General features: G+C 46.7%; 1 protein-coding gene across 1 annotated transcript in view; it reads left to right on the top strand.

Annotated features, from left to right (window-relative positions):
• Positions 1-11,703: 11,703 nt before the first annotated feature.
• Positions 11,704-27,511, top strand: part of LOC137342336 (phospholipase A2, minor isoenzyme-like) — a 40,318-nt gene continuing 24,510 nt past the window's right edge. Inside the window, exons 1-2 of the mRNA XM_068006274.1 lie at positions 11,704-11,825; positions 14,319-14,446. Of these exons, the coding sequence (XP_067862375.1) occupies positions 11,719-11,825; positions 14,319-14,446 (235 nt within the window). The 5' untranslated portion in view covers positions 11,704-11,718. The remainder of the gene's footprint in view (positions 11,826-14,318; positions 14,447-27,511) is intronic.

Here is a 27,511-nt window from a genome sequence, read left to right as displayed (position 1 = left end):
GAAATTACAGCTACTGCTCTGACCTTAACATGCCATCTAATCAATCTATTTATAGGGTTTCTTGTGCCACGTGCATGACATGCGAGATAAGGTGATGATAACAACAACTCCTTATTTCTAATTTTGACAGAGGCCAAGGTTAGAATGCTAATATTTTATCCAACAGATTAAAGTTTTCTGATATGCAAGATTTATCAGCCCCCCTCCCCACTTGAAGTGTCCCAGCATTAATAAACAATATTTTCCAGTCATTCAAGTATAATTTCTGAGTCAACATATATTAACACATCAAAGAGCTGAGGAAACATGCATTAGAAGTGTTTGTTCAATGGACTTATGAAAGTCTATCCATTGCCTTTGATTTCCCTTTCCCCACTTCTCTAAGGAACTGTTCATTGCCACACAAGTACCCTTCCGCCATGATGTTTGTCCTCTGAGAAGCAAGCCCTCTTTTACCTGCAGCCTCTGTCCTCTCTCTGTCACCAACTTTCTTGTTGATTCCAAACTACACACATGGGTCCTGCACAGTCTTCCTTCCTGCATCCTCTCTGCATTTACAATCAGGACTCTTACATGAAGGAGAAATTGTAAACAATTTTACAACACCAAGTTATAGTCCAGCAATTTTATTTTAAATTCACAAGCTTTCGGAGAGGCTTCCTCCTTCGTCAGGTGAACGATGTGAAATTTTCACATCGTTCACCTGACGAAGGAGGAAGCCTCCGAAAGCTTGTGAATTTAAAATAAAATTGCTGGACTATAACTTGGTGTTGTAAAATTGTTTACAATTGTCAACCCCAGTCCATCACCGGCATCTCCACATCATGAAGGAGAAAGGAATAGAGGAAAACAGGGGCAGAGTGGGAAGAGGTAATTAGAGGCTCGTGTGGAATTTTAACAACGGCGTAGACCAGTTAGGCCGAATGGCCTGTTTCTATGGAAAAAGACTTGGTTCATTGTTTCGTGTACCAGGGTGAGCTCTGAATACCCTCTTTTAGCTCCAGCTTACTAGGATGGTAAATACCTTGCCATCTGGAACAGCCAGTCTAGCTGAGAATTGGCCAACACTGGTCTAAGCAACATCATGTAAGGAATCTTACAACACCAGGTTATAGTCCAACAAATTTATTTTAAAATCACAAGATTTCGGAGATTATCTCCTTCGTCAGATGAATGAATGAAAAGGTTCTCAAATCGCATATCTTATACTATGTTGGGACAGCATCACACCAATCAAATGGTGTCGTTGTTATTCAAACAGGCCAGTCACGGAGAACAGCACGTCCCAGTACACTAGATATACATTGTGTCTATTACACAGGCAGGCAGAAAGAAACTCAAAATGGCAGAGAGAGAGAGAGAGAATTTTAAAAAACATATAATTTTTTTCCCCCTTTTTGCTGGTGGGGTTACGTGTAGCGTGACATGAACCCAAGATCCCGGTTGAGGCCGTCCTCATGGGTGCGGAACTTGGCTATCAACTTCTGCTCGACGATTTTGCGTTGTCGTGTGTCTCGAAGGCCGCCTTGGAGAACGCTTACCTGAAGATCGGTGGCTGAATGTCCTTGACTGCTAAAGTGTTCCCCGACTGGGAGGGAACCCTCCTGTTTGGCGATTGTTGCGCGGTGTCCGTTCATCCGTTGTCGCAGCGTCTGCATGGTCTCGCCAATGTACCATGCTCCGGGGCATCCTTTCCTGCAACGTATGAGGTAAACAACGTTGGCCGAGTCACAGGAGTATGAACCATGTACCTGGTGGGTGGTGTCCTCTCGTGTGATGGTGGTATCCGTGTCGATGATCTGGCATGTCTTGCAGAGGTTGCCGTGGCAGGGTTGTGTGGTGTCGTGGACGCTGTTCTCCTGAAAACTGGGTAACTTGCTGCGAACGATGGTTTGTTTGAGGTTGGGTGGCTGTTTAAAGGCGAGCAGTGGAGGCGTGGGGATGGCCTTAGCGAGGTGTTCGTCGTCATCGATGACATGTTGAAGGCTGCGGAGAACATGGTGTAGTTTCTCCGCTCTAGGGAAGTACTGGACGACGAAGGGTACTCTGTTGGTTGCGTCCCGTGTTAGTCTCCTGAGGAGGTCTATGCGATTCTTCGCTGTGGCCCGTCGGAACTGTCGATCGACGAGTCGAGCGTCATATCCCGTTCTTACGAGGGCGTCTTTCAGCGTCTGTAGGTGTCCATCGCGTTCCTCCTCGTCTGAGCAGATCCTGTGTATTCGCAGGGCCTGTCCATAGGGGATGGCCTCTTTGACGTGGTTGGGGTGGAAGCTGGAAAAGTGGAGCATCGTGAGGTTGTCCGTGGGCTTGCGGTAGAGTGAGGTGCTGAGGTGCCCGTCTTTGATGGAGATTTGTGTGTCCAAGAAAGAAACCGATTCTGAGGAGTAGTCCATGGTGAGTTTGATGGTGGGATGGAACTTGTTGATGTTATCGTGTAGTCTCTTCAGTGATTCTTCGCCGTGGGTCCATAGGAAGAAAATGTCGTCGATGTATCTGGTGTATAGCGTTGGCTATAAGCAACATCAGACAACACTGGGACTCAAAGTCACGGCAAGTAGAACCAGTCCTAAATGAAGATTTGTTTCTTCGGATATCAGTGCGGTGACAGGGAAATTAGGGAACATAGCCCTTGGAAAGCTTATATTTCCTGCGGATTTGTGAACCTTTTTGGTGCTTTTGGCCTTGCCTTCTCCCTTTTCTGGGTATCTCAGCAACACGTGTCATTCATAGTCCAAGCGGATGGAGAAATAACCTGCCCCTAGTCTGTTAAAGTAGCCCAGGGTGACAGGATTGCAGTGATACTGGTCAAAGCAATACTGGTTGCAGTTATGCTGGTTGAAAATATATTGGTCAAAGTCATAATGATTGAGGTAATACCATGACTACACGTCAAATGTACTTCATTGACTGAGCACTTTGGGATATCTTGAGGACATGAAAGGCGCTATCTAAATACAAGTTCTTCTTTTACTGATTGCAGTTATGCTGGTTAAGGTTATACTGGTTGAAGTTATATTGGTTGAGATTATGCTGGTTGAAGTTATACTAGTTGCAATTATACTGATCAAAGTTATACTGGCTGTAGTTTTGCTGGTTTGAGTTACACTGGCCATTTGAAGGAGTAGGCATGGGGTCTGAGCCATTCACCTGGTAGATTGTGTGGTCCAGTGGTCCAGTGGATTAGTACGTTGCTCTTTAACCTCTGGGGCCTGGGCTAAAATTCTGCCCAGATTATGGGATGAAAGTACCCTCTCTCTCTGACAATCTCAATCCAGTTTCTAGTGGGCATGGGGCCAGCAGAGAATACAGCCCCTAATTCAGCACTCATTGGAAACCTCACTCACAGAGAGCCCATGGGGTTGGCTGGGTGTGGGAAACAGAAATTACACCGTGCAGTCAGGGAGCTCTTCTGAGATTAAGCTAAAACCACTTTGTTGGGATAGAGTTCAGGGAGCTACACTCTTCAACTGGCTGTTGCTGTACCTAACCCGGGACTTGACTTGATACTGGGTACCTGAAATAGGAAAGTGTTCAATTCTGCAGCATTGCAAAAATTCACCAATAAAATGGAGGGAAGAGTTACTTTGTAAAATGCACGAAAGAAAAATTCACATTGACAACAGAAACCCCCTTAACTAGGCATGTGAAAGGGAATTCCTCCAAATGAGATTGGGCTGGCACAGGGGTTAGCTACCTTCCCCCTGCATCTGCATGGATCAAGATAAAACTGTGGGATTCTTGTTTAACCACGTTACAAGGGTGGATATCACAATCGACACCATTCATGTATAAACACTTAATGAAACTCGTGCCAAACTCCTCACTGCACCATTTCATCGTCGGCGTTAACTGCATCTGAATTTGGTAAGAGCACGTTATGTGTGAAAGGAGCACCAATCGTAATTTCTGTCCCGTAGAAACCAGAATATGCTTCCTGTGGTACAAGGGGTGCTAGAGACTCTTTGAAGCCCATTATCTTCGAGCCAAATCGCTCAGTTACAGAGATAAAGGTTCTTTCCTGTATGAGAAGAGATGCAGCTTTGCTCTGAGCTGAAACAGTTACCAGAGTGAGATGAAACCCACCCTGGGAATGGATTTTGTGCTTTGTATAGGGGAGAGAAGGCAGAATTCACAATTCAGGGCTGTTCCGGTGAAAAGCCCAAGGGGGGTTCCCACTCTGACACAGATGGAGGCATGGGGCTCGATTTTCAAATGGCAGCGGGATAGCAGCTCGATGGGCGTGCGGGTAACCCAACTAATAAAATCTTACCATTTCCCACGCAATCGTGAGTTAATTGGTGGGCCTTAACGTGGCTTCCAGGTCTGCCGTCCAAAAGCTGCGCAGCAGGTGGACTGCGCACTCGCATGACAGGCTGTCAGCTGGAGCAACTCTATTTAAAGGGCCATTGCTCCAAAGGCTTTTGCTGAAGCATAGACTAAAAAGACACATTGGAGCAGCACAAGAGCAAGGTTGCTCCAAGATTTAATGACAACAACAAATACTGGTCCTCACAGACGAGGAGGAGGAGGCCCTGCAGATCAGCCACACCTTCGAGTGCCTGTCCGTCGAGGACGCCGAAACTGGCACCCCGCAAACGTCTGGTGAGACAACTTTAACATTCATCACACACAAAATGAATTGATCTTAACAATGTTTGCCACGTTGAACACCTCAGTATGCTCATCGTAACATGACACATCTGTGATGATACTTAATATTGCCTTCAGTTCTCTTATAGGCCCTTCAATGACCACGATGACGGCAGAGGGCGATTCCCCAGAGGAGCTCCTGGCCTCTGAGGGTGGACCGTCACATCAGAGCGAGCCATCCACCAGCGCTGATACTCACACCTCGGTGGGTCCTAGTCCTCAGTTAGTTGAGTTGGCACCTGGTGAGTCACCACACACAAGTGAGCACAAACAGACATTGGTGGCAGGGGCAGCTGCGGAGAGTCCGCATCGGTGGGCGCACTCCTCTCCAGGCTCTGCTCAGATGCTGAACCCCGGGAGCCATCCTTTAAAAGGAGAATGATCGAGGGTCAGCAGCACATTTGCGAGGTGCTGGAACAGGTGCCATGCGCACTCTCCATAATAGTGCAGAGGATAGAGGAGTCCAACTCTTGCATTAGTGGAATGGCGGCACAGGTAAGTGCGGGAATGTCTGCAATGGAGAGAATGGCAGCCTCCGTTGAGCTTCAAGCACGACTCACAATTGAGTCCATTCAGGCCCTGACAACAGTCATTTGAACTCAGGGTGAACAACATTCTGCCGCCTTAAACAGGCTGACAGGTACTTTAGAAGTGGCCTTCCAAGGCATCACACATGTCCTCCAAACTGTTCTCCAGCATGGTGGTAGGAGTGATGTGGGCTCGGCCCAGAAGAGGGATGATGGCAAAAGGGGACATGGAAGTGGGGACGCCACTCAAAGTGCTCCCACGTCTCACCCGTTGCTCCCCTGTCAACCAGTATCCGCAATGCTGCCTCTTCTCCAGGTGGCTGAGTCTACCTCTGCCCAGGTGCAGGTGGAACAGTCTTTGGAGGGGCCCTTACCGGCTTCAAACCCCTGAGCGCATAGGCCCAAAGCATCTAATCGGTCAGGGCATGAACATGAGCAACCTCTGCTGCAGCCACAGGGGATGCACCACATGGAATCGGTAGGAAGAGGAAGGCTAAGGATTTGTGAGCACGAAGAGTCTGCACAAGGGTGTCTGACAGACTGTCATGTTTTCCATTTATATTTGGTTTTTGTTATATTCACATTAAATGTGATCATTCTCACCACTACTGCCACGTCTTGCCCATTCTTGACTGGCTTTTGTGATAGGGCCCTTTCATGAGCTTCACCATGAATGGCGACACTTGATGCCACCCATTGGGTCACCTTACAGTGGGTGTATGTGTAGTTGCAGGACTGCTGTGCAGGGTGGGTGGGGGAGGCGTGGAGCGGCTGGTGTTGGTCTGCTCTTTTCAGGTGGTCTGAGGACTGGACTCTTCACACTTTCTGATGTTAGGAGATCCGTTCACATATCAGTGACTCCTTGGCCTCACGAGCAGCTACGTAAGCCACTGTTCTGGCCATGGGTTCGTACTCCTCCTCCTCCCCCTCCTCAATGTGGATGACAGATGTGGATGGGGCCTCCTCAAGCGGCACCCCTCTCTGTTGTGCCATGTTGTGCAGGACACATCACACCACTATAATGCGTCCCATCTGGTGCGTATTGAAGCGCTCCCCCAGAATGATAAAGGCACCTAAATCGCATCTTGAGCAGCCCTATAGCATGCTCAATTGTAGACCTGGTAGCGATGTGGCTGTCATTGTATCGACGCTGTTACTCGGTGATGGGGTACCTCCGAGGTGTCATGAGCCACATGTGCAGGGGGTATCCCTTGTCCCAAAGGAGCCAGCCCTTAAGGGTGTTCGGTGCGTGGAAGAGACCCGGGATGTTGAATTCCCTCAGAATGAAGGAATCTTGGCAGCTGCCAGGGAATCTGGCGCACACGTGAAGGAATCTTTTGCGGTGGTCACAAATGAGCTGAGTGTTGATGGAGTGATAGCCCTTTCTGTTGATGAACAGTCCTGGCTCATGTGGAGGTGTTCTTTTGTTATATGTGTGCAATTGATTGCAACATGCACCCATGGGAAGCCAGCCACAGAGTGGAATCCCACTGCCCTCTCCGTCTGGCTGAGGTCGTCCGTGGGCAAGTTAACATATTGCGAAGCCCTGCGGAACAAACCATTGGTGACCTGCCTTATGTACTTGTGTGCAGACTGAAAGACCCCAGCAATGTCCCCGGTGGCATCCTGGAATGATCTGGAGGTGAAGAAGTTGAAGGCAGTGGTGACTTTGACAACGATGGGTAATGAAATGCCGCTCGGCCCAGCCGGGAGCAGCTCAGCATGAAGGAGGCTGCAGATGTCTGCGATCACCTGGTGACTCACTCTCAGCCTCCGTAGGCACTGCTCCTCAGAGAGGTCCAGGAAGCTCAGGCTTGGTCTGTAGACCCTGTGACGAGGGTAGTGCCTCCTGCGAAGTCGCTCTCTCTGTTGTTGCCCTCTGTGCTCTTGTGCAGGTGCCTGTGGCGCAGCACTGGGTTGTAGAGCTGCAAATGACGGAAGTGCACGCCGTGCCTGGCGAGACTGGTGATGTTGCTTGTCTTTGGATGTAGTGGTGAATGCAGCCATGGGGCCCCCCATCCTGATGTCAGTTTGAGGGGGTCCGAAAAGTTGGTAAATATGTGTCAACAGAACAATTCTGAGTGGAAACTAAGAATTTTCAGTCTAAACACAAAGATCTCACAGCCAAAAGTTTGTCTGAAAGACTAGAGTGCCCTGCTGCAATAACTCACCTTTTGGGCAAAAGAGTAACTAGGGAGAGAATAGGGCCTCTTAAGGATCAACAAGGTCATCTATGTGCGGAACCACAAGAGATGGGTGAGATCCTGAATGAATATTTCACATCGGTATTTATGGTTGAGAAAGGCATGGATGTTAGGGAACTTGGGGAAATAAATAGTGATGTCTTGAGGAGTGTACATATTACAGAGAGGGAGGTGCTGGAAGTCTTAACGCGCATCAAGGTAGATAAATCTCCGGGACCTGATGAAATGTATCCCAGGACGTTATGGGAGGTAAGGGAGGAAATTGCGGGTCCCCTAGCAGAGATATTTGAATCATCCACCACTACAGGTGAGGTGCCTGAAGATTGGAGGGTAGCAAATGTTGTGCCTTTGTTTAAGAAGGGCGGCAGGGAAAAGCCTGGGAACTACAGACCGGTGAGCCTGACATCTGTAGTGGGTAAGTTGTTAGAGGGTATTCTGAGGGACAGGATCTACAGGCATTTGGAGAGGCAGGGACTAATTAGGAACAGTCAGCATGGTTTTGTGAGAGGAAAATCATGTCTCACGAATTTGATTGAGTTTTTTGAAGGGGTAACCAAGAAGATAGATGAGGGCTGTGCAGTAGACGTGGTCTACATGGACTTCAGCAAAGCCTTTGACAAGGTACCGCATGGTAGGTTGTTACATAAGGTTAAATCTCATGGGATCCAAGGTGAGGTAGCCAATTGGATACAAAATTGGCTTGACGACAGAAGACAGAGGGTGGTTGTAGAGGGTTGTTTTTCAAACTGGAGGCCTGTGTCCAGCGGTGTGCCTCAGGGATCAGTGCTGGGTCCGCTGTTATTTGTTATTTATATTAATGATTTGGATGAGAATTTAGGAGGCATGGTTAGTAAGTTTGCAGATGACACCAAGATTGGTGGCATTGTGGACAGAGAAGAAGGTTATCTAGGATTGCAACGGGATCTTGATAAATTGGGCCAGTGGGCCGATGAATGGCAGATGGAGTTTAATTTAGATAAATGTGAGGTGATGCATTTTGGTAGATCGAATCGGGCCAGGACCTACTCCGTTAATGGTAGGGCATTGGGGAGAGTTATAGAACAAAGAGATCTGGGAGTACAGGTTCATAGCTCCTTGAAAGTGGAGTCACAGGTGGATAGGATGGTGAAGAAGGCATTCGGCATGCTTGGTTTCATTGGTCAGAACATTGAATGCAGGAGTTGGGATGTCTTGTTGAAGTTGTACAGGGCATTGGTGAGGCCACACTTGGAGTACTGTGTACAGTTCTGGTCACCCTATTTTAGAAAGGATATTATTAAACTAGAAAGAGTGCAGAAAAGATTTACTAGGATGCTACCGGGACTTGATGGTTTGACTTATAGGGAGAGGTTAGACAGACTGGGACTTTTTCCCCTGGAGAGTAGGAGGTTAAGGGGTGATCTTATAGAAGTCTATAAAATAATGAGGGGCATAGATAAGGTAGATAGTCAAAATCTTTTCCCAAAGGTAGGGGAGTCTATAACGAGGGGACATAGATTTAAGGTGAGAGGGGAGAGATACAAAAGGGTCCAGAGGGGCAATTTTTTCACTCAAAGGGTGGTGAGTGTCTGGAACGAGCTGCCAGAGGCAGTAGTAGAGGCGGGTACAATTTTGTCTTTTAAAAAGCATTTGGACAGTTACATGGGTAAGATGGGTATAGAGGGATATGGGCCAAGTGCAGGCAATTGGGACTAGCTTAGTGGTATAAACTGGGCGACATGGACATGTTGGGCCGAAGGGCCTGTTTCCATGTTGTAACTTCTATGATTCTATGATTCTATGATCTCCATCTGTCAAACAAGCATTTCAATGTCCAACTGGCAGCTGGCTGAAACATGTCTTCTAAAACATGGAGTGTTTCCCACAGCACCATGCCTCAATCACTATGAAATTAACTACTTCAAATACTTAAACTATCTAAATAACTGTGTTAACTATCATCCCGCCAGCTTTAATTGCCAGTGGGACTTCCGCATTCGTGAGGCATGCGCGCCCACTGACGTTTCTGTGGGGAACCCGGAAGTTGGTGGGTTGGAGCCAGGTTCCAAACCCGCTCGGGATTTCCCCGATTTTTGGAGTCCTCCCTCCTCCAATGCACCCACATGTCAGCTTGAAAATCAAGCCCATGGTCCCCAAACTGGATGAGAATCTAGAGTCCGATAGCAGCTATTGGCTTCTGTATTTAGCATCAATCGAGCTATTTGCCGTCGTACAAACAGAACCCTTGATTGAAGCTGTCAACAGGGATTTGATTATCTCACTGACTGTGAAGGGGTCCACCTGTCCAGTCAGCTTGTGCTTTGATTACACAGGGTCCTCCGAGGCCTGAAGGTCAATGTTTAGATATAAAGTGCACAGCCAATCCCTGGGCTGCTCACTTTCAACTCTTTGAGTCTACAATTCAATTGCTATTACAAGAGGGGAAACAAGAGGGGAAACATGCAGTGCCTGCTCATCGCCTTCCTGTTTGCTGGTAAGAAATGTAGATAATGGACAAATGCAGAGAAACTGTTAGGTTCAGAATTTTAGCTTTTATATATTAATGCGGAATAACGTCTGTCTGAAGGTTTTTTAAAATGTTGTTAAATACAACAACAACTTGCATTTATATAACGCCTTTAACATAGTAAAAGATCCCAATGCGCTTCATAAAGAGATATTAGGACAGGTGACCACTGGTAGATTATAAGGAGTGAGTTAAAGGAGGAAAGAGAGGTAGAGAGGTTAAGGGAGGGAATTCCAGAGCTGAAGGCATAGCCGCCAATGGTGGAGCGATTAAAAGGACGGAAGCTCAGCTCAGTGTCATATTGGATGCCAAGGATACGAACAGTCTGGTTCAGCCTCAGTCACTGGCCATGGAGGGGGATGGAGTCAACTGATAGGGAAGGGAATTTGTGGCGGGGACTGAAGACAATGGCTTTGGTCTTCCCAATATTTGATTGGAGTAAATTTCTGCTCATCCAATACTGGATGTCGGACAAGCAGCATGACAAATTAGAGGCAGTGAAACGGTTGAGAGAGGTGGTGGCGAGGTAGAGCTGGGTGTCGTCAGCATACATGTGGAACCTGATGTGTTTTCAGATGATTTGCCAAGGGGCAGCACATTGATGAGATATAGGATGGGGCCAAGGATAGATCCTTGGCGGACTCCAAAGGTAACGGAACGGGAAGAAAAGCCATTGCAGAAGATTCTCTGGCTACGACTAATGGATAGATAGGAATGGAACCAGGCAGATAAATTCAGATAACCAATGGGAATAGGTAGCTTTTTATATTGGTTTTGGAATTAAACTCCCCATTTTCTCTGCTCCTATCCTGAAAGCATTGACTAATGCTTGGGTATAGTTCCACAGCTGCTGACCACCGTTTGGTGTATTTATGTTTGAGCCGAGGCAGTGATTATCGGCTGACTAAATCTCCATGGGGCCTTGCGGCCATGCCTGATACCCGTTCTGCTGCCGATAAACACACACTTGCACTTTCCAGCAAGGGTCACCGGGGAGCTCCAGCTGATTAATTTCACCCTGCCAAGCCCAGGAGCACTGAGGTCGTCTGTAGCATTACCACTGCTGCACTGGCTGAGACCAGCTAACTCAGTACAAACCAGGGGTCAAACCCAGGACCATCCTGGTCAGTATGGTTCTGTACCGCAGAACACAGTGTGCTGACCCACTGAAGTGTTAGAGGAGTTCAAAAGGACATTCTTTTATATCCTAATTAGAAAGTGATGGAATATTATTTGTGGCATTTGATTGTCAGCCTTGGCTCAGTGGTAGCACTCTCACCTCTGAGTTAGAAGATCATGGGTTCAAGTCCCATTCCAGAGACTTGAGCACATAATCTAGGCTGACACTTCAGTGCAGTACTGTGGGAGTTCTGCATTGTCAGAGGTGGCATCTTTTGGATGAGATGTTAAACCAAGGGCCCTATCTGCCCTCTCAGGTGGACGTAAAAGATCCCATGGCATTATTCAAAGAAGAGCAGGGGAGTTCTTCCCAGTATCCTGGCCAATATTTATCCCTCAACCAACATCCCTAAAATAGAGTATCTGGTCATTATTCCATTTGCCATTTGTGGGACCTTGACATCCTCAAATTGGCTGCCACATTTCCCTACATTACAACAGTTACCACACTTCAAGAGTACTTTATTAGCTGTGAAGTGCTGTGGGACGTCCTGACGTTGTGAAAGGTGCTTCATAAATGCAGGTCTTTTTTCTGCATGTTCAAAGTCCCAAGTCTCACTGTGGAGGACATTTAGGTTGGTTTGTCCTTTTCTGTGTTTCAGGTGCTCTCGGAGAAAGCTTTCGGCCCAATGCCATCTGGCAGTTCCGCGACATGATCAGATGTGCCCTTCCCAGCAGCCGCCCTCTCTTTGACTACGCCGATTACGGGTGTTACTGTGGATTTGGAGGGTCTGGAACTCCAGTCGATGAGTTGGATGGGTAACATGAGCTCCTTCTGTTTACTGGGGATGGGGGATGGAGATAAATATCACTGGAGAATGAGATGGTGCGCAAAGGAGCACCATCTACAATAAATGAGGCTGACTATCAAAAAAGAACAAAGTGGAACCAGACACTAGATCAAACTGTCTAACCTTGTGCCAGTCAACACTTTAAGAAAAGCTGGAGAAGCACTTAAGCCTTTTTTTAATTCATTCTTGAGATATGGGTGTCACTGGCAAGGCTGGCATTTATTGCCCACCTCTAGTTGCCCTTGAGAAGGTGGTGGTGGGCCTTCTTCTTGAACAGCTGCAATCCATGTGGTGAAGATTCTCCCACAGTGCTGTTCCACCTGCGGGGGAGACCAGAACTAGGGGCCATAAATATAAGATAGTCACTAATAAATCCAATCAGGAATTCAGGGGAAACATCTTTATTCAGAGAGTGGTTAGAATGTGGAGCTTGCTACCATGAGGAGTAGTTGAAGTGACTAGCATACAGGAAGCTGGATAAACACATGAGGGAGAAAGGAATAGAAGGATATGCTGACAGGGTGAGATGAAGTAGGGAGGGAGGAGGCTCGTGTGGAGCATAAACACCGGCATAGACCTAATCGGCCGAATGGCCTGTTTCTGTGCTGTAGATTCTACGTAATTCTATGTAATTGCAGTTACTGTTGTTATTGGAAAGGTTAAAAGGGAGGGTTCTAGCTTTATAGGATCAGAAGGTTGTGGGTTCAAGCCCCATTCCAGGACTTAAGCATGTAACCTAGGTCGGTCCTTCAGTGCAGTATTGAGGGAGTGCTGCACTGTCAGAGGTGCTATCCTTCGAATGAGACGTTAAATCAAGGCCCCGTCGTGTTGAAAACACATTTGAAGAAGAGCATTCTCCTAGTGCTCAGCCACCACAAAAACAGATTCATCTCATTGCTGTTTGTGGAATCTTACTGTGTGAAATACTGTGTTCGATTACCCACGTAACTGACGTGCTGCAAATCATTGTATGCAAAGCCCTTTGGTATGATTCATGATCAGGTGCTTTGTTGTCTTTCTTTACCAGCTCTGATGCCAGTTCTGGCCTTTGTAAGTCACAGCTGGGATGTACCCACTTAGGGTCTTTGAGGCTGAACCAGATCTTTTGCAACCATGGCAATCTATTTGACCCTGAGATGGGCCTCCGACCTCATATCCGCTCCATCACCAAGACCGCCTACTTCCATCTCCATAACATTGCCCCTCTCCGCCCCTGCCTCAGCTCATCTGCTGTTGAAACCCTCATCTATGCCATTGTTACCTCTAGACTCGACTATTCCAATGCTCTCCTGACCAGCCTCCCATCTTCCTCCCTCCATAAACTTGAGCTCATCCAAAACTCTGCAGCCCATATCCCAACTTGCTCCAAGTCCCGTTTATCCATCATTCCTGTGCTCGCTGACCTACATTAGCTCCCGGTCCGCCATTGTCTCAATTTTAAAATTCTCATCCTTGTTTTCAAATTCCTCCAAGGCCTCACCCCTCCCTATCTCTGTAACCTCCTCCAGCCCTACAATCCTCTAAGGTCTCTGTGCTCATCCAATTCTGGCCTTTGACTCATCCTGATTTTCAACGCTCCACCATTGGCGGCCGTGCCTTCAGCTGCCTAGGCCCTAAACTCTGGAATTCCCTCCCTAAACTACTCTGCCTCACTACCTCTCTCTCCTCCTTTAAGATGCTCTTTAAAATCTACCTCTTTGACCAAGCATTTGGTCACCTGTCCTAATATCTCCTCATGTGGCTTGGTGTCAAATTTTGTTTGATAATCGCTCCTGTGAAGCGCCTTGGGACGTTTTACTACATTAAAGGAACTATATGAATGCAATTTGTTCTTCTTGTTGTTCTGAATCTGAATTCAACCAGTTTGGGTGTATTTGAATTTTGATCTCTCTCCATTTGTTTATTTTCCAAATTTTCTCCATCCTCTCCTGAAGCCCCTGTTCAGAGGGCACCAGCAGTCCTCCAATATCCCACCTAAGTGGCCATTCTTCATATGGTCAGCATAGACAGTGGGTGCTGGCAGGCTATTCAATTATGGGAAGCATCACAGTCAAGCCCAATCCCCTTATCATCAGGCATTCACAGACACTGCTCACCAGGGATCACTGGATAGTAACCTGGGGTAGGAATTCTGGCCACTTTGCCTTCCCTCGCTCACAGGTACTGAGGCCAATTCCCTGAATCCCACCACTGCGGAGAATTGTGGACAAACATATGCGGCACAGTACGGCATCACGTGCCAATGCACTGTACTCTGGACTTTTCTGAATTTACCTGACTCAAAATGATTTGCACCCCCAATGCTACTCGCACACATGCAGGCGCCCAAACCTAACCTTTGGAAATTGGGATTGAAGATTAGAATCTGAATCCAGAGTTGGCATAATGACTGCTTTGACGTACAGACTCGGAGGAGGCTACTGCTCTCTGTGACTTAAATTCTTCCCCTTTGTTACTGCAGATGCTGCCAGGTCCATGATCACTGCTTCACAGGAGTTGGCGAGATTGAGGAATGCCGGCCAATCATTGACAACCCTTACACCAAGCTGTACAAATACTCCTGTTCTGGCAGCAAAATCACTTGCAGCTGTAAGTATCTCACTTCTAAGACAGACTTTGTGCCAAGCGAAGCTGGCCTTTGTACACGGTCTCGTTGTAAAGAGGTTTAGAAATTGTTGCTTTCTTTCCTCTGCAGCTGACAACAGTCCCTGTGAAGCCTATATCTGTGAATGTGATCGGCAGGCAGCCATGTGCTTTGCTGAAACTCCGTACAATGAAGACTATAAACACCTGGACACAGAGAAGCACTGCGTTTAAAAACACTGCAAAATCACATGGGGAAAAATAAAGCTCGATCTCATTTTAACTTTTTTTGCACTTCTTTTAATACAGTGAACCCTTATCTCACACATGCCAGCCTACAAAACTCAGAAAAAAATAAATAAACAGCTTCAAAAAAGCCAAAAACTCAAAAATCAATTGAGAAACAGCCCTGAATAAACCCAATGACTAAGGCCACTGCTTCATGGTGACTGAATATGTTAAAATCCTTTTTATTACATTGGATTTCAGGTACTTTATTATTGTTTTGAGATCACATTCAGCAATTCAGTTTGCTTTTATGCAAAAACTGAAACCTACTAGACTCACAGATAACATGTGAAAAGAAATAGTTCCAATGGGAGTGCAGTGGGACATGAACTGGGACATAAGGTGCAGTTAAACTTAATATTCCATCAGTTGTATTAAAGGGGAAAAAAACTGAAGTATGCAAAAGTGCAATTTTTGTAGTGGTGGATTTAGAAATTTTTGATGGGGAAAGTGTGATATTATGGTGCAAAATTTATATTGGGGTGGGGGTGTGTATGGTAATGTCCCCGTTCACTCACCCCCCCCCACCCACCCACCTCCACCCCACCCCCACCACCACCCCCCACCCCACCCCACAGCCCCAACCAGAAATTTAGAATTTTTACTTATTTTGCTGCATTTCCAGAATAAACAAAAGATGGTATTCTGTGCAGACTGCTCTCTGGTTTGACCCGTAACCCGCTGCATTATATTTTTAGCCCAGGTTCTATTCTGAAATATTCCCCATAATATATTGCAACCTGAAACCATAAAGTCATCATATAATGATGATGCCATTAACTATCAAAGGAAAATTCTTCAAAACCATGCATTTGGTTATGCCCCAAAATAAGCTCAATTTCTGGGCCCAGGGGCTAGAAATGGTGAATGTCTACACAAAACGCAGATAGTTGGCATCCATGTTATTGTGGGGAGATATGAAGTTGGAAGAAAAATTACAATTAAAAATAAAGAAGCAGGAGAAATTCCCTTAGTGGGGATTAAGTCTATATTGAAAGAAAGAGCTTGCATTTATATAGCACCTTTCATGACCTCAGAACATCCCAATGAAATACTTTTGAAGCGTAGTCACTGTTGTAATGTAGGAAACGCGGCAACCAATTTGCGCACAGCAAGCTCCCACAAACAGCAATGAAATAAATGACCAGATTATCTGTTTTTGGTGATGTTGGTTGAGGGATAAATATCGGCCAGGATACTGGGAGAACTTCCCTGCTCCTCTTCAAATAGTACCGTGGGATCTTTTACATCCATCCGAAAGTGTAGACGGGGCTTCGTTTTAACATCTCATCCAAAAGGCGGCACACCTCTGATAGTGCAGCAGCCCCTCAGTATTGCACTGGATTGCGAGCACAAGTTTCTAGAATAGGACTTGAACCCACAACCTTCTGACACAGAGGTAAGAATGTTACCACTGAGCCACAGCTGATACGATAGAGTGGGACACAATAACAGCATATGTAATCTGAAATCAGTTCTCCTAAAGTATATGCTGTAGAATTCTGTGCACCATCAACCACGCATAAAAATTGGTCCTAAAGTAAGAACAAGATTGCTTTTAGGGGTCATTTCGGAAGAAAAACAGAGGGCGCTAAATTGGGCCGTGTAACGCCCGTTGTTTCGGCGCTACACGGCCTCTCCGACATCCAGGATGGCGTCTTTGACCCACACGCACGTTTCCTGCGTGACGTGTGCCAGATGCCATCTTGGTATAAGGGTTTGCACAGGCGCAGATAACGAACGCTGGAATCATGTAAAGTAGGGAGAAAATGGCTTCAATCAGTGTGCAACGCTGATTTAAAGTGATAGACACCATTTTGGGACTTTGTGCTCAACTCAACGCACAGTCTTAACCCCGACCATCCAAATGTGTCTTAAGTGCCTGGGGGACCCCCCACCAGCACTATTTAAAGGGACCATGCAGGATTTACAGGTTAGTGGCTGGATTATTGCCTCTGGCTGCCGAGACATTTGTAATTGTTTTTGGAGGTCTCCTACACTTGAATACTGGGACGCGGGGACATAGCCTAACATTTAGAGCCAGGATGTGCAGGAGTGAAGTTAGGAAATGCTTCTACATGCAAAGGGTGAGAGACGTTTGGAACGCTCTTCTACAGATGGCAGATGATGCTAGCTCATTTGTGAATGTTAAATCTGAAATTGATAGATTTCTGTGAACTAAGGGTATTTAGGAATATGGGGCTAAGACGGGTATATGGAGTTAGGTCACAGGTCCACCATGATCTCATTGAATGGTAGAACAGGCTCGAGGGGCTAAATGCCATGGCCACTTGCTGCCTCTTGATATGCGCCACCTTCTCCTGCAAGAAAGCGGGACGTGTGCCTGGGTGATGTGCTTGTCATGGTTGAATAGCTGCCAGTGTGTGTGGCCTGTGAGTTGTGGGTGGGCGGCTTGAAACAGTGGTAATGTGTAAGGGTGAGAGGAAGCATCTGATTGGAAGAGTTGAGTATCGATGGAAAGAGTTTATTGGTATGTGGGTGATGGGGGTGTAGTGCGTGGTGCAGTTGGTAGGAGACGCCACTTGACAGTTGACCTCACTCACCTTGACCACTTATGTCAAAGCATTGAACTCCTTCCTGCACTGCATCCATGTTCACGATGCTGTGCGCCTGGCATTGACTTCATCCCCCGCTGCCTCCCACTGTCTTTTAGTATATGTCTGGAGGGCCTCTTGCCCCCCTGTGGATATAGGATGCCCCTCCTTCTGTCCTCCTCTTGCACTCAAGGTCTCTAGTGCATCAGCAGAGAACCTTGGTGCACGCACTCTCACAGGCCTGATACCATCTCAGATCAGCAGATTGGTGAGATCTGGTGTACAGATCGGAGGATGTGGGATTTAGCAGTGCGCAACCTTTATTCAATGTTTTAACATAACTCATCAGTGTGTAAACATAGGGATGGGATCTGCACCTGTGTTTTACGTGTGTGATGTCTGATCTCTGTTCAGACTCCATGCAGACAGCAGACTGTTATTTTCAGCAAATAACAGGTACCAGCTACCTTTAAGAGATTTCTAAGAAACATCCTCCCTTTAACAGATTGAGTTCCCTCTGGTGGTGGAAAATGTGAATTGCATCGATTCCACGTGCAAGGCCTGGAAAGGAACGCTGATTGCAGGTCAGTGCTCCCTTGGGTCCGAACTTGCGTCCTGCCTGCGCAGGGTCCGTCGGGCGCGGGGTGGTAGCGCATCGCACTAACACCGCCCAAAACGGACCCTTATCGAATTTTTCCCCCAGTATGCCTAAAGTCAACCTGTTAGGATTGAACAACACTTTTGTCCATTTCAATTCACATGTACACAGCATACTTGTAAAAATTCAATGGGAATGAAACTTTCCTATCTTTAGCACACTACCTTAATATCCAGATCCTGCAGTTATCATTTTTAATGATTTCAAAAACATCGCCAGAAACAAGTTAAATATCTTCCCCAAGCCATGTTTGCGAATTGATACATCAACGAGTACCAGGAAATGATATTTGACAACATTAACATTAGAAGTACTTATTATTTATAATGCACGACAGAAACCGAAGGATCGCTCCAGGTAATGTTGTTCCAAGCCACTACCCGTTACCTTTCCCCATCTCTGTTGTTGCTAGGGGCATTCATGAGCTTGGAACTCCATGCAGGTGCGAAACTCTGCACATGATCAGAAAACACTTCCAGGTAATGCTCGGACAAGTTAGCCTTGAGTGCTGCTGCAGGCGCCTCAGAAACGCTGACCATCTGCATCTTGCACGGATGGTTTGCATCTGTGAGGTCAATTAGTTTTCCCCCGAAGGACTGGTCTATGTGCACTGACAAGGTTCTGGCACCATCCCAAGTGACCACAAAGCTGGATGTTAGTGAGAAAAAACTTCCACCTGGATGCAGGGACCAAAATTCCTCTCTCGCCCTCCCTATTCCCACTGCCAGTGAAAACAGCCACAAGCACTAAAACAACCAGAAAAGGACAGAGGAACATAGGAATTGCTAGATGAAAAAAGGTCGATCTAGTTCGCCTTCTACCATCTTGGTAGTCACATGATACAACATGATGACAGTGGGTCCAACAAGCTTGCCCCTTTCTCATTGATCAATCACCCACCTTCATATCCCTCACTCTCTTCTTTTTCTAGAAGTGCACTTGATTGTCCCTTGAGCCCATTTATACCATGTCCCTCTCACTGGTAAATTATTGCACAATTCTATTACCCTTTGGGTGAAAGATAAACATAACCACTGAGCAGATACAGTTTAAATTCTCCCCACTTTTCACAGTCACTTCAAGCTGCTAAAAGGCATGTTGTCTTTTGTTTATAATCAAAACCCTTTAAAATTGAGCAATACTTGGATTCCTCACATCAACTCAGACCACTTTCAAGCTGGTCCCTCCTGAAACACAACTGGTGTTTCAGCTCTCTCTCTCTCGAGATTAATGGTGGAAAATCAATGGAAGTCCCTGAAAATTGGCAGATGTTAACCTGCTTTTAAGTTCCGAAGATCTGATAAGATTTGTACTCATTCCCACAGCTGATTCAGTTCCCACAAGAAAAAGTATAAATAAAATTCAACAAAAAGTTTCCTTTTTACTCGGATTAGCTGGTTAAGGCGTGGAGGAGCTGACCCACATAGATCAGGAAGGTTCCAGGTTCCATCCATGGCTAAAGATGAATTAGCTTATCTCAGCTGGGAGTGGTAGGGTTGCTACAGTTGGCCTCAGTGCCCTTCGTTTATGGAGTGAAACGTTGGCTACAATGCCTTCTCCAGATTGGACAGGGTATCCGCTCCCGATTGGACAGGGTATCCGCTCCCGATTGGACAGGGTATCCGCTCCCGATTGGACAGGGTATCCGCTCCCGATTGGACAGGGTATCCGCTCCCGATTGGACAGGGTATCCGCTCCCGATTGGACAGGGTATCCGCTCCCGATTGGACAGGGTATCTGCTCCCGATTGCTGTCCAGCACTCACAGTGGGAAGCCCACTTTAAGTGAGGACACGTCTGTGATGTCTGTCACAGTGAAATATTTGTAAACAATTTTACAACACCAAGTTATAGTCCAACGATTTTATTTGAAATCGTTGGACTATAACTTGGTGTTGTAAAATTGTTTACAATTGTCAACCCCAGTCCATCACCGGCATCTCCACATCACAGTGAAATATCCCACTGATACTAAGTTTCTATGGTCACACATGAGATAAGGGAGGTACAGGAATTTGGCACAAAAAAGAAGCAGGGGGAAAAATTAAAAGTTCAGCAAAAGGCTCATTATATAATAGTCCATATTTTATTTGGTGGCTCTCAGGAGCCTAGTCTGAGTTTCAAACTTGTTTACTTTCACCACAAGCCAACTTTTTATTTTCTCCCCTCTTCCCCCGAAGGCGTCCACTTGTACTGCGATTCAGTTCCATGGCACCGGGTATCCTCCAATATCTTGTTCAAGTGGTCAGTCCTCATGTGTGAGCCTGGGCAATGAGTATTAGGGCAGGCCATGTGACTATGGAAGTCATCACAACTGATCCTGTCCTCACCCAACACAGGGGCACTTTTCAAACAGCGGTTACTGAATAGCAATCAACAGTGATTTGTTTCCACCTTAACCCGGGATGGTGAGACCATTTGTAACGCCCACTAAAACTGATATCTCAATGAAACATATAAAATTCTGACAGGACTAGACAGACTGGATGCAGGGAGGATGTTTCCCCTGGCTGGGGGGTCCAGAACGAGGGGTCACAGTCTCAGGATATGGGGTAGAACATTTAGGACTGAGATGAGAAGAAATTTCTTCTTTTAGAGGGTGGTGAACCTGTGGAATTCTCTACCACAGAAGGCTGTGAAGGCCAAGTCACTGAATATATTTAAGAAGTAGCTAGATAGATTTCTAGACACAAAAGGCATCAAGGGGTATGGGGAGAGAGCGGGAATATGGTATTGAGATAGAGGATCAGCCATAATCATATTGAATGGCGGAGCAGGCTTGAAGGGCCGAATGGCCTACTCCTGCTCCTATTCTCTATGCTTCTATGAGATCAACTAACTCAAAAATATATATTTTTTTATTCCTCTTTTCTTTGCCTTCAGGAGCTCCTTCTCCTCTTCCACCTGATATAAAATCTCTCCACAGCTCTAACTTCAGAAACTTTAGTCAGAGACAGGGTTTGAGAAGGTTTTTAAAGGAGGAGGTAGAGAGAGAGAGAGAGAGTGCGTGATAAAGAGGCAGAGAGGTTTAGGGATAGAATTCCAGAGAGCAGGACCCAGGTGACGGAAGGCTCTTCCACTGATTTTGAGGCATAGAGGAGTGGGGCTTACCAAAGGTCAGAGTGATCCTGGGTGGGGGGGAGATATAGGGCTGCAGGAGATTACAGAGATAGGATGCCATGAAGCTATGGAGGGATTTCAAGATGAGGACAAGGATTTTAAATTTAATACACTGGGGAAAGGACAGGATTCATTGACGAAAGGTCAAAACAGAGATTGATAGATTTCTAGATATTAAAGACATCAAGGGGTGTGGAGATAGTGCAGGAAAATGGCATTGAGGTAGAAGATCAGCCATGATCTTGTTGAATGGCGGAGCAGGCTCGAGGGGCCGGATGGCCTACTCCTGCTCCTATTTCTTATGTTCTTATGATAGTGTGGGATGGGATATGTGTGGAAGAGTCTTGGACAAAGAGTTTATGAGACAGTGGTGGATGGGATCCCTTCAGGGAAAATGTTGTGGTAATCGAATCTGAAAATGACAAAGGCAGGTATAAGATTTTCAGCAGCAAACGGGCAGGTGGAAGTAAAAAATCTTTGTAGCAGAAAGGATATGGGGTTGAACAGGACGCCAAGGTTGCAAACAGTCTGATTCAGTATGAGATCATGGCCAGGGAGGCAAATGGAATCAGCGACATAGCAACGGAGGTTTTAGCAGGGGCTACAGATGATGGCTTTGGCCTTCCCAATACTGAGCTGGAGGTTGTTGTGACTCATCCAAGACTAGATGTCAGACAAGCAGGCTGACAGCAGAGAGGCAGTCAAGGGATGAAGAGAGGTGGTGGAGGTAATATGGATGGAAGCTTATCCCGTGCCTGTGGATGATGTCGCAAAAGGTAACATGTACATGAGGAGCAGACCGAGGTTAGATCCTTGGGAGACACTGGAGGTGACAATGTGGGGGGCAGGGGGAAGAGAAGCCATTGTTAAAGATGCTCTGGCTACAATCAGAAAGGTAGGAATGGAGAAAGGTGAGGGGCAGTCCCATGGAACTGGATGACAAGGAGAGGCATTGGAAGAGGTTGACATATCAAACACCGCCGAGAAATTGAGGAGGGAAATAATGTACCATGTCACGAACACCACTTCCTTGAAAATCAGGTTTGAAACCACTACACTACTAAAGTCATGTGTGGGGAGCTACAAATCCCCTATTGGTTCATTTGCTGTTTCTCCTTCTCTGACTGGATGAACTTGGGGAGGTTCAAGCTCTCACTGGCTGACCTTGGGTGGCTCCCTTCTACTGATGGTTAAAGAAATCTTCAGGTGAGACTATTCTGCCTTTACCTCAGCTGTCATCAAGGTTCCTCCCGGGCCTGATTCTTCTGCCTGTGTCCTCTGTACCCTTAAGAACACAAGGAAAACCAGGACACATATTAGTAATATTCCAACAGCCATCAAACTCACCTGACATGAATTCATACCATCAGGACCCTCCAGTCAACACTGGAGCTCACCCAGATCCATGGTATCTGCCATGTGGTATTGAACCCAATCCAGCTGATAATCCTCTTGATCTTTAGACAGGTAGGGCTGGTGTCACAGTTAGGAATGATGCAGGACCCACCCGCCAACATGACCAAGCAAGTCACCGACAGTGGGCTCAATGAAGCTGGTTTTCTTAAAGTTCTGTTTTACCCCTTGAGCTTGCTTTTCCACAGATCACTGGCATGAAAGCCTCAACCCTATGTCGACCACTTTTGTTCCAGCTGGCGTCAGAGTCCAGCCAAGCTTAACCTCACTGATCTCTGATGGGTCTGTTGTCATTGCCAGCATCAGTGCCCACCTTTTACCAGGCTCAGCACGTGTCTCTTGCTCATCAGCACTCAGTGCCACTCTCACCAGCTTTATGTTGCATGGCAGGGTGAATCCTCTTCCCTACTTTAGGAATTGTTTGTCCCAACCCAGAAAAAAACTTTACCGACTACAAATCACCAAAAATATCCACTCTGCCTCCTTACATAATCCACTCAAATAATCCTTTGTAATCCAGGCTATCCCTAACCTCAGGAAACCCTGACAGTGTGGGGGGGAAGAGGTTTAAGGAGCATCATGAAAAATAACAGAAAAAAAGCACAACTCCTCAATATAGAACAGAAACTGTACTCCCTCCCGCCACCCCTCCCCCGCCCGCCACCCACCCCCCGCCCGCCACCCCTCCCCCGCCCGCCACCACCCCCCTGCCACCCCTCCCCCGCCCGCCACCCCCGCCCGCCACCACCCCTCCCGACCCCCCTCCCCGCCCACCACACCCCCACCCCCCCCCCCCCGCCCCCACCTTAACAAAAAGCACTGGCGTTTGGTGATGGGTGTGAATTCAGGGATTATGTTGATCAATTACCCTGTAGTTTTCTCAGTCTTAAAATGAAGCCATTATTGATTGAAGAAACAGAATCTCACAATCAGTTATTGAATTGACTCCAACCATTCAGGTTCAATTTTGATGTAATATCCAAAAAGGCAGCAATTTTATAAAAAATCTCCATATTGTGCAATCCCGTATTTTCTGCTATCAGGGTTTATAATATTTTTGATATTTTAGTTTAAACTTTTCAATGTTAATTTGAGAACGGTCCATCTGTAATTTACAACCATTTTCTTTTCAAAGTACACACTCTCAAGGTCAAAACATGGGTATAAATCTGATGGAATTGAGGAGCTCAGCCGAGACGGTCGGAAGGGAATTAAAAATGAGATCCTTGGTCCTCATTGTGCTGCTTGCAGGTACGTACAAAGGACACCCATTGCAGTGAGGGAAAGGGAGAATGCTGCTACCTTTCACAGCTCGAGTTCAGTAAGACATGGCGGGGGTGGGGTAGTGTTTCAGACAGTCTACCAACATTGAAAGTAGCAATGGTGTGCTCATTGTCGGCATCTGCTGCAGGCAGAAGTCACCAGCTTTCAACACAGGTTTACAATGTCGAAAAGCAGAGTTGTAAACACCAACTGAGCTCACTAAGTGGGGGTGGATCCACTTGAAGTAGGACATGTTGCTTATAGTTATGTATTTTGGTGTGTCTGACTGTATACACATGTAAACAATTTTACAACACCAAGTTATAGTCCAGCAATTTTATTTTAAATTCACAAGCTTTCGGAGGCTTCCTCCTTCCTCAGGTGAACGTTTGTTGGAAATGAAATCCTCGAAATGAAATCGCATTTATAATTCACAGAACAATGCTTGGTGATTACAGACAGTTTTTTCAACTGCCCGTTGCCAAGGCAATCAGTGTGCAGTCAGACAGGTGTTACCTGCAAGGTCTCCGAATATACAAATCACCAAAAAAAAACAAACAAAAAAAAACAGAGATAGAGAGGTAGAAACATAGAAAAGACAGCAACTGACCCGTTATATTAAAAACAGATAACATTTGTTTGCTGGTGGGGTAACGTGTAGCGTGACATGAACCCAAGATCCCGGTTGAGGCTGTCCTCATGGGTGCGGAACTTGGCTATCAATTTCTGCTCGACGATTTTGCGTTGTCGTGTGTCTCGAAGGCCGCCTTGGAGTACGCTTACCCGAAGGTCGGTGGCTGAATGTCCTTGACTGCTGAAGTGTTCCCCGACTGGGAGGGAACCCTCCTGTCTGGCGATTGTTGCGCGGTGTCCGTTCATCCGTTGTCGCAGCATCTGCATGGTCTCGCCAATGTACCATGCTCTGGGGCATCCTTTCCTGCAACGTATGACGTAGACAACGTTGGCCGAGTCACAGGAGTATGAACCATGCACCTGGTGGGTGGTGTCCTCTCGTGTGATGGTGGTATCTGTGTCGATGATCTGGCATGTCTTGCAGAGGTTACCGTGGCAGGGTTGTGTGGTGTCGTGGACGCTGTTCTCTTGAAAGCTAGGTAATTTGCTGCGAACAATGGTCTGTTTGAGGTTGGGTGGCTGTTTAAAGGCGAGTAGTGGAGGTGTGGGGATGGCCATAGCGAGGTGTTTGTCGTCATTGATGACATGTTGAAGGCTGCGGAGAACATGGCGTAGTTTCTCCGCTCCGGGGAAGTACTGGACGACAAAGGGTACTCTGTTGGTTGCGTCCCGTGTTAGTCTCCTGAGGAAGTCTATGCGATTATTTGCTGTGGCCCGTCGGAACTGTCGATCGATGAGTCGAGCGTCATATCCCGTTCTTACTAGGGCGTTTTTCAGCGTCTGTAGGTGTCCATCGCGTTCCTCCTCGTCTGAGCAGATCCTGTGTATTCGCAGGGCCTGTCCATAGGGGATGGCCTCTTTGACGTGGTTAGGGTGGAAGCTGGAAAAGTGGAGCATCGTGAGGTTGTCCGTGGGCTTGCGGTAGAGTGAGGTGCTGAGGTGCCCGTCTTTGATGGAGATTCGTGTGTCCAAGAAAGAAACTGATTCTGAGGAGTAGTCCATGGTGAGCTTGATGGTGGGATGGAACTTGTTGATGTTATCGTGTAGTCTCTTTAGTGATTCCTTGCCGTGGGTCCATAGAAAGAAAATGTCGTCGATGTATCTGGTGTATAGTGTTGGTTGGAGGTCTTGTGCAGTGAAGAAGTCCTGCTCGAACTTGTGCATGAAAATGTTGGCGTATTGGGGTGCGAATTTGGTCCCCATGGCTGTTCCGTGTGTTTGGGTAAAGAACTGGTTATCGAAGGTGAAGACATTGTGATCCAGGATGAAACGGATGAGTTGTAGGATGGCGTCTGGAGATTGGCTGTTGTTGGTGTTGAGTATTGATGCTGTCGCAGCGATGCCGTCATCGTGGGGGATACTGGTGTATAGTGCCGAGACGTCCATCGTGGTGAGAAGTGTTCCTGGTTCAACTGGTCCGTGGGTACTGAGTTTTTGTAGGAAGTCTGTAGTGTCGCGACAGAAGCTGGGGGTTCCCTGTACGATGGGTTTCAGGATTTCATTTCCAACAAACGTTCACCTGAGGAAGGAGGAAGCCTCCGAAAGCTTGTGAATTTAAAATAAAATTGCTGGACTATAACTTGGTGTTGTAAAATTGTTTACAATTGTCAACCCCAGTCCATCACCGGCATCTCCACATCATGTATACACATGGGCAATGTACAGGCATATGTGTATGCAATTATACTCTATACACTAACATGAAAATTCATTCATATCTGGAACTGTACAGCCCATGTCAGCTCCTGGGAACCAGATGCTGTAACTGGATTACAGTTAGCACAGCAAAGGAGGCCAGGACCAGGACAAACAGTCAGTACAAGGAGTCAGTATTTACTCGGATACAGAGGGTGTATAAACGGTGTATATTTCCTGTATCTGGTGTATTTCTCCTGTATGACATGCAGCTCTTGTTTGATTACCATGTTGTATATGTGTTGTGCAGTAAATTGTTATTGTAAACATCTGGTTGGGAACAGGATGGAGTTATGGGATAGATAGAGACTGAGCTGATGGTAGGAATGCCATCCAGCTGGTTTTCCACCAGAACAGATGTTTTGTTTCCAAATTGATACAGGTTGAAACTTATAACCAAAAAAAGTATTTTTTTAGTATTGCTGGTTAAATGATTCCTGCGGCTACAATGGGATTGAAAGTTGGCATTTTCAAATCTACTTTCCATGAATCACTGCATAGTATTGTGTTGGGAATGGAGGAATGCTTTGTTTCCTTACCTTTGGAGATCAGGGAGTATTTTAACAGAACTTGCCCTCAGGGTTTTGAATGGCAGGGCAGCATCTAGGACAAGATAGACTGTACATGGTCTGTGGACAAAGCTTGTTACGCTGCTAGCCCGACATCAGGTCTTGGATGAGCCATAATTTCCTCCAGTTAAACACTGGGAAGACTGAAGGCATCGTCTTCAGCCCCCACCACATATTCCACACCCTTGACTCCAGGGGCAGACAGGCCATATGGGAAATTGAGAAATTTTCTGAGTGCCCCAATGAATGGTTCCATAGCGCTGGATTATTGGCACCCAGCATTTTCCATGAGAATCCTACACCTTTCAGTCAGTGGACCTGGCTGTCAGTCCATCTCTGCTTCCCATCTACTCCTTCCCTCTCCCCGGCCACTGTCTCAGGCTGAACCAGACTGCTCGCATCCTCAGCGACTTTTTTGACCCTGAGCTGAGCTTCCTTTCCATCACAAGAACTGCCTACTTCCTCCATAACATTGCCCATTACCACCCCTGGCCTCAACCCATCTGCTGCTGAACCTCTCATCCGTACCTTCCAGTCACCTCCAGACTCGATTATTCCCACGCTCTCCTGGACAACCTCCCATCCTCCACCCTCTGTAATCTTCAGCTCACCCAAACTCTGCTGTCCGTATCCTATCCCACACCAAATCCTGCTCATTCATCACTCCTGTCCTCACTGACCTAAGTTGGCTTCTTTTCCCCCAATGCCTCCAATTCAAAATTCATATCCTCCTGTTTAAATCCTTTCATGGTTTTTCCCCTCCCTATTACTGAAACCTCCTCCAGTCCTACCCTCCCACCACTCTGAATTCTCCATTCTTCTGACTTGGCCCTTTTCTGCAGTCCCCACTCCTTTCACTTCACCATTGGTGGCCCTGC

Source organism: Heptranchias perlo, chromosome 25 (assembly GCF_035084215.1).
Source record: "Heptranchias perlo isolate sHepPer1 chromosome 25, sHepPer1.hap1, whole genome shotgun sequence".
In the NCBI taxonomy this organism is placed as follows: domain Eukaryota; kingdom Metazoa; phylum Chordata; class Chondrichthyes; order Hexanchiformes; family Hexanchidae; genus Heptranchias; species Heptranchias perlo.
The sequence above is the reverse complement of the archived record's forward strand: the minus strand, read 5'-3'. Positions and strand labels throughout refer to the sequence as shown.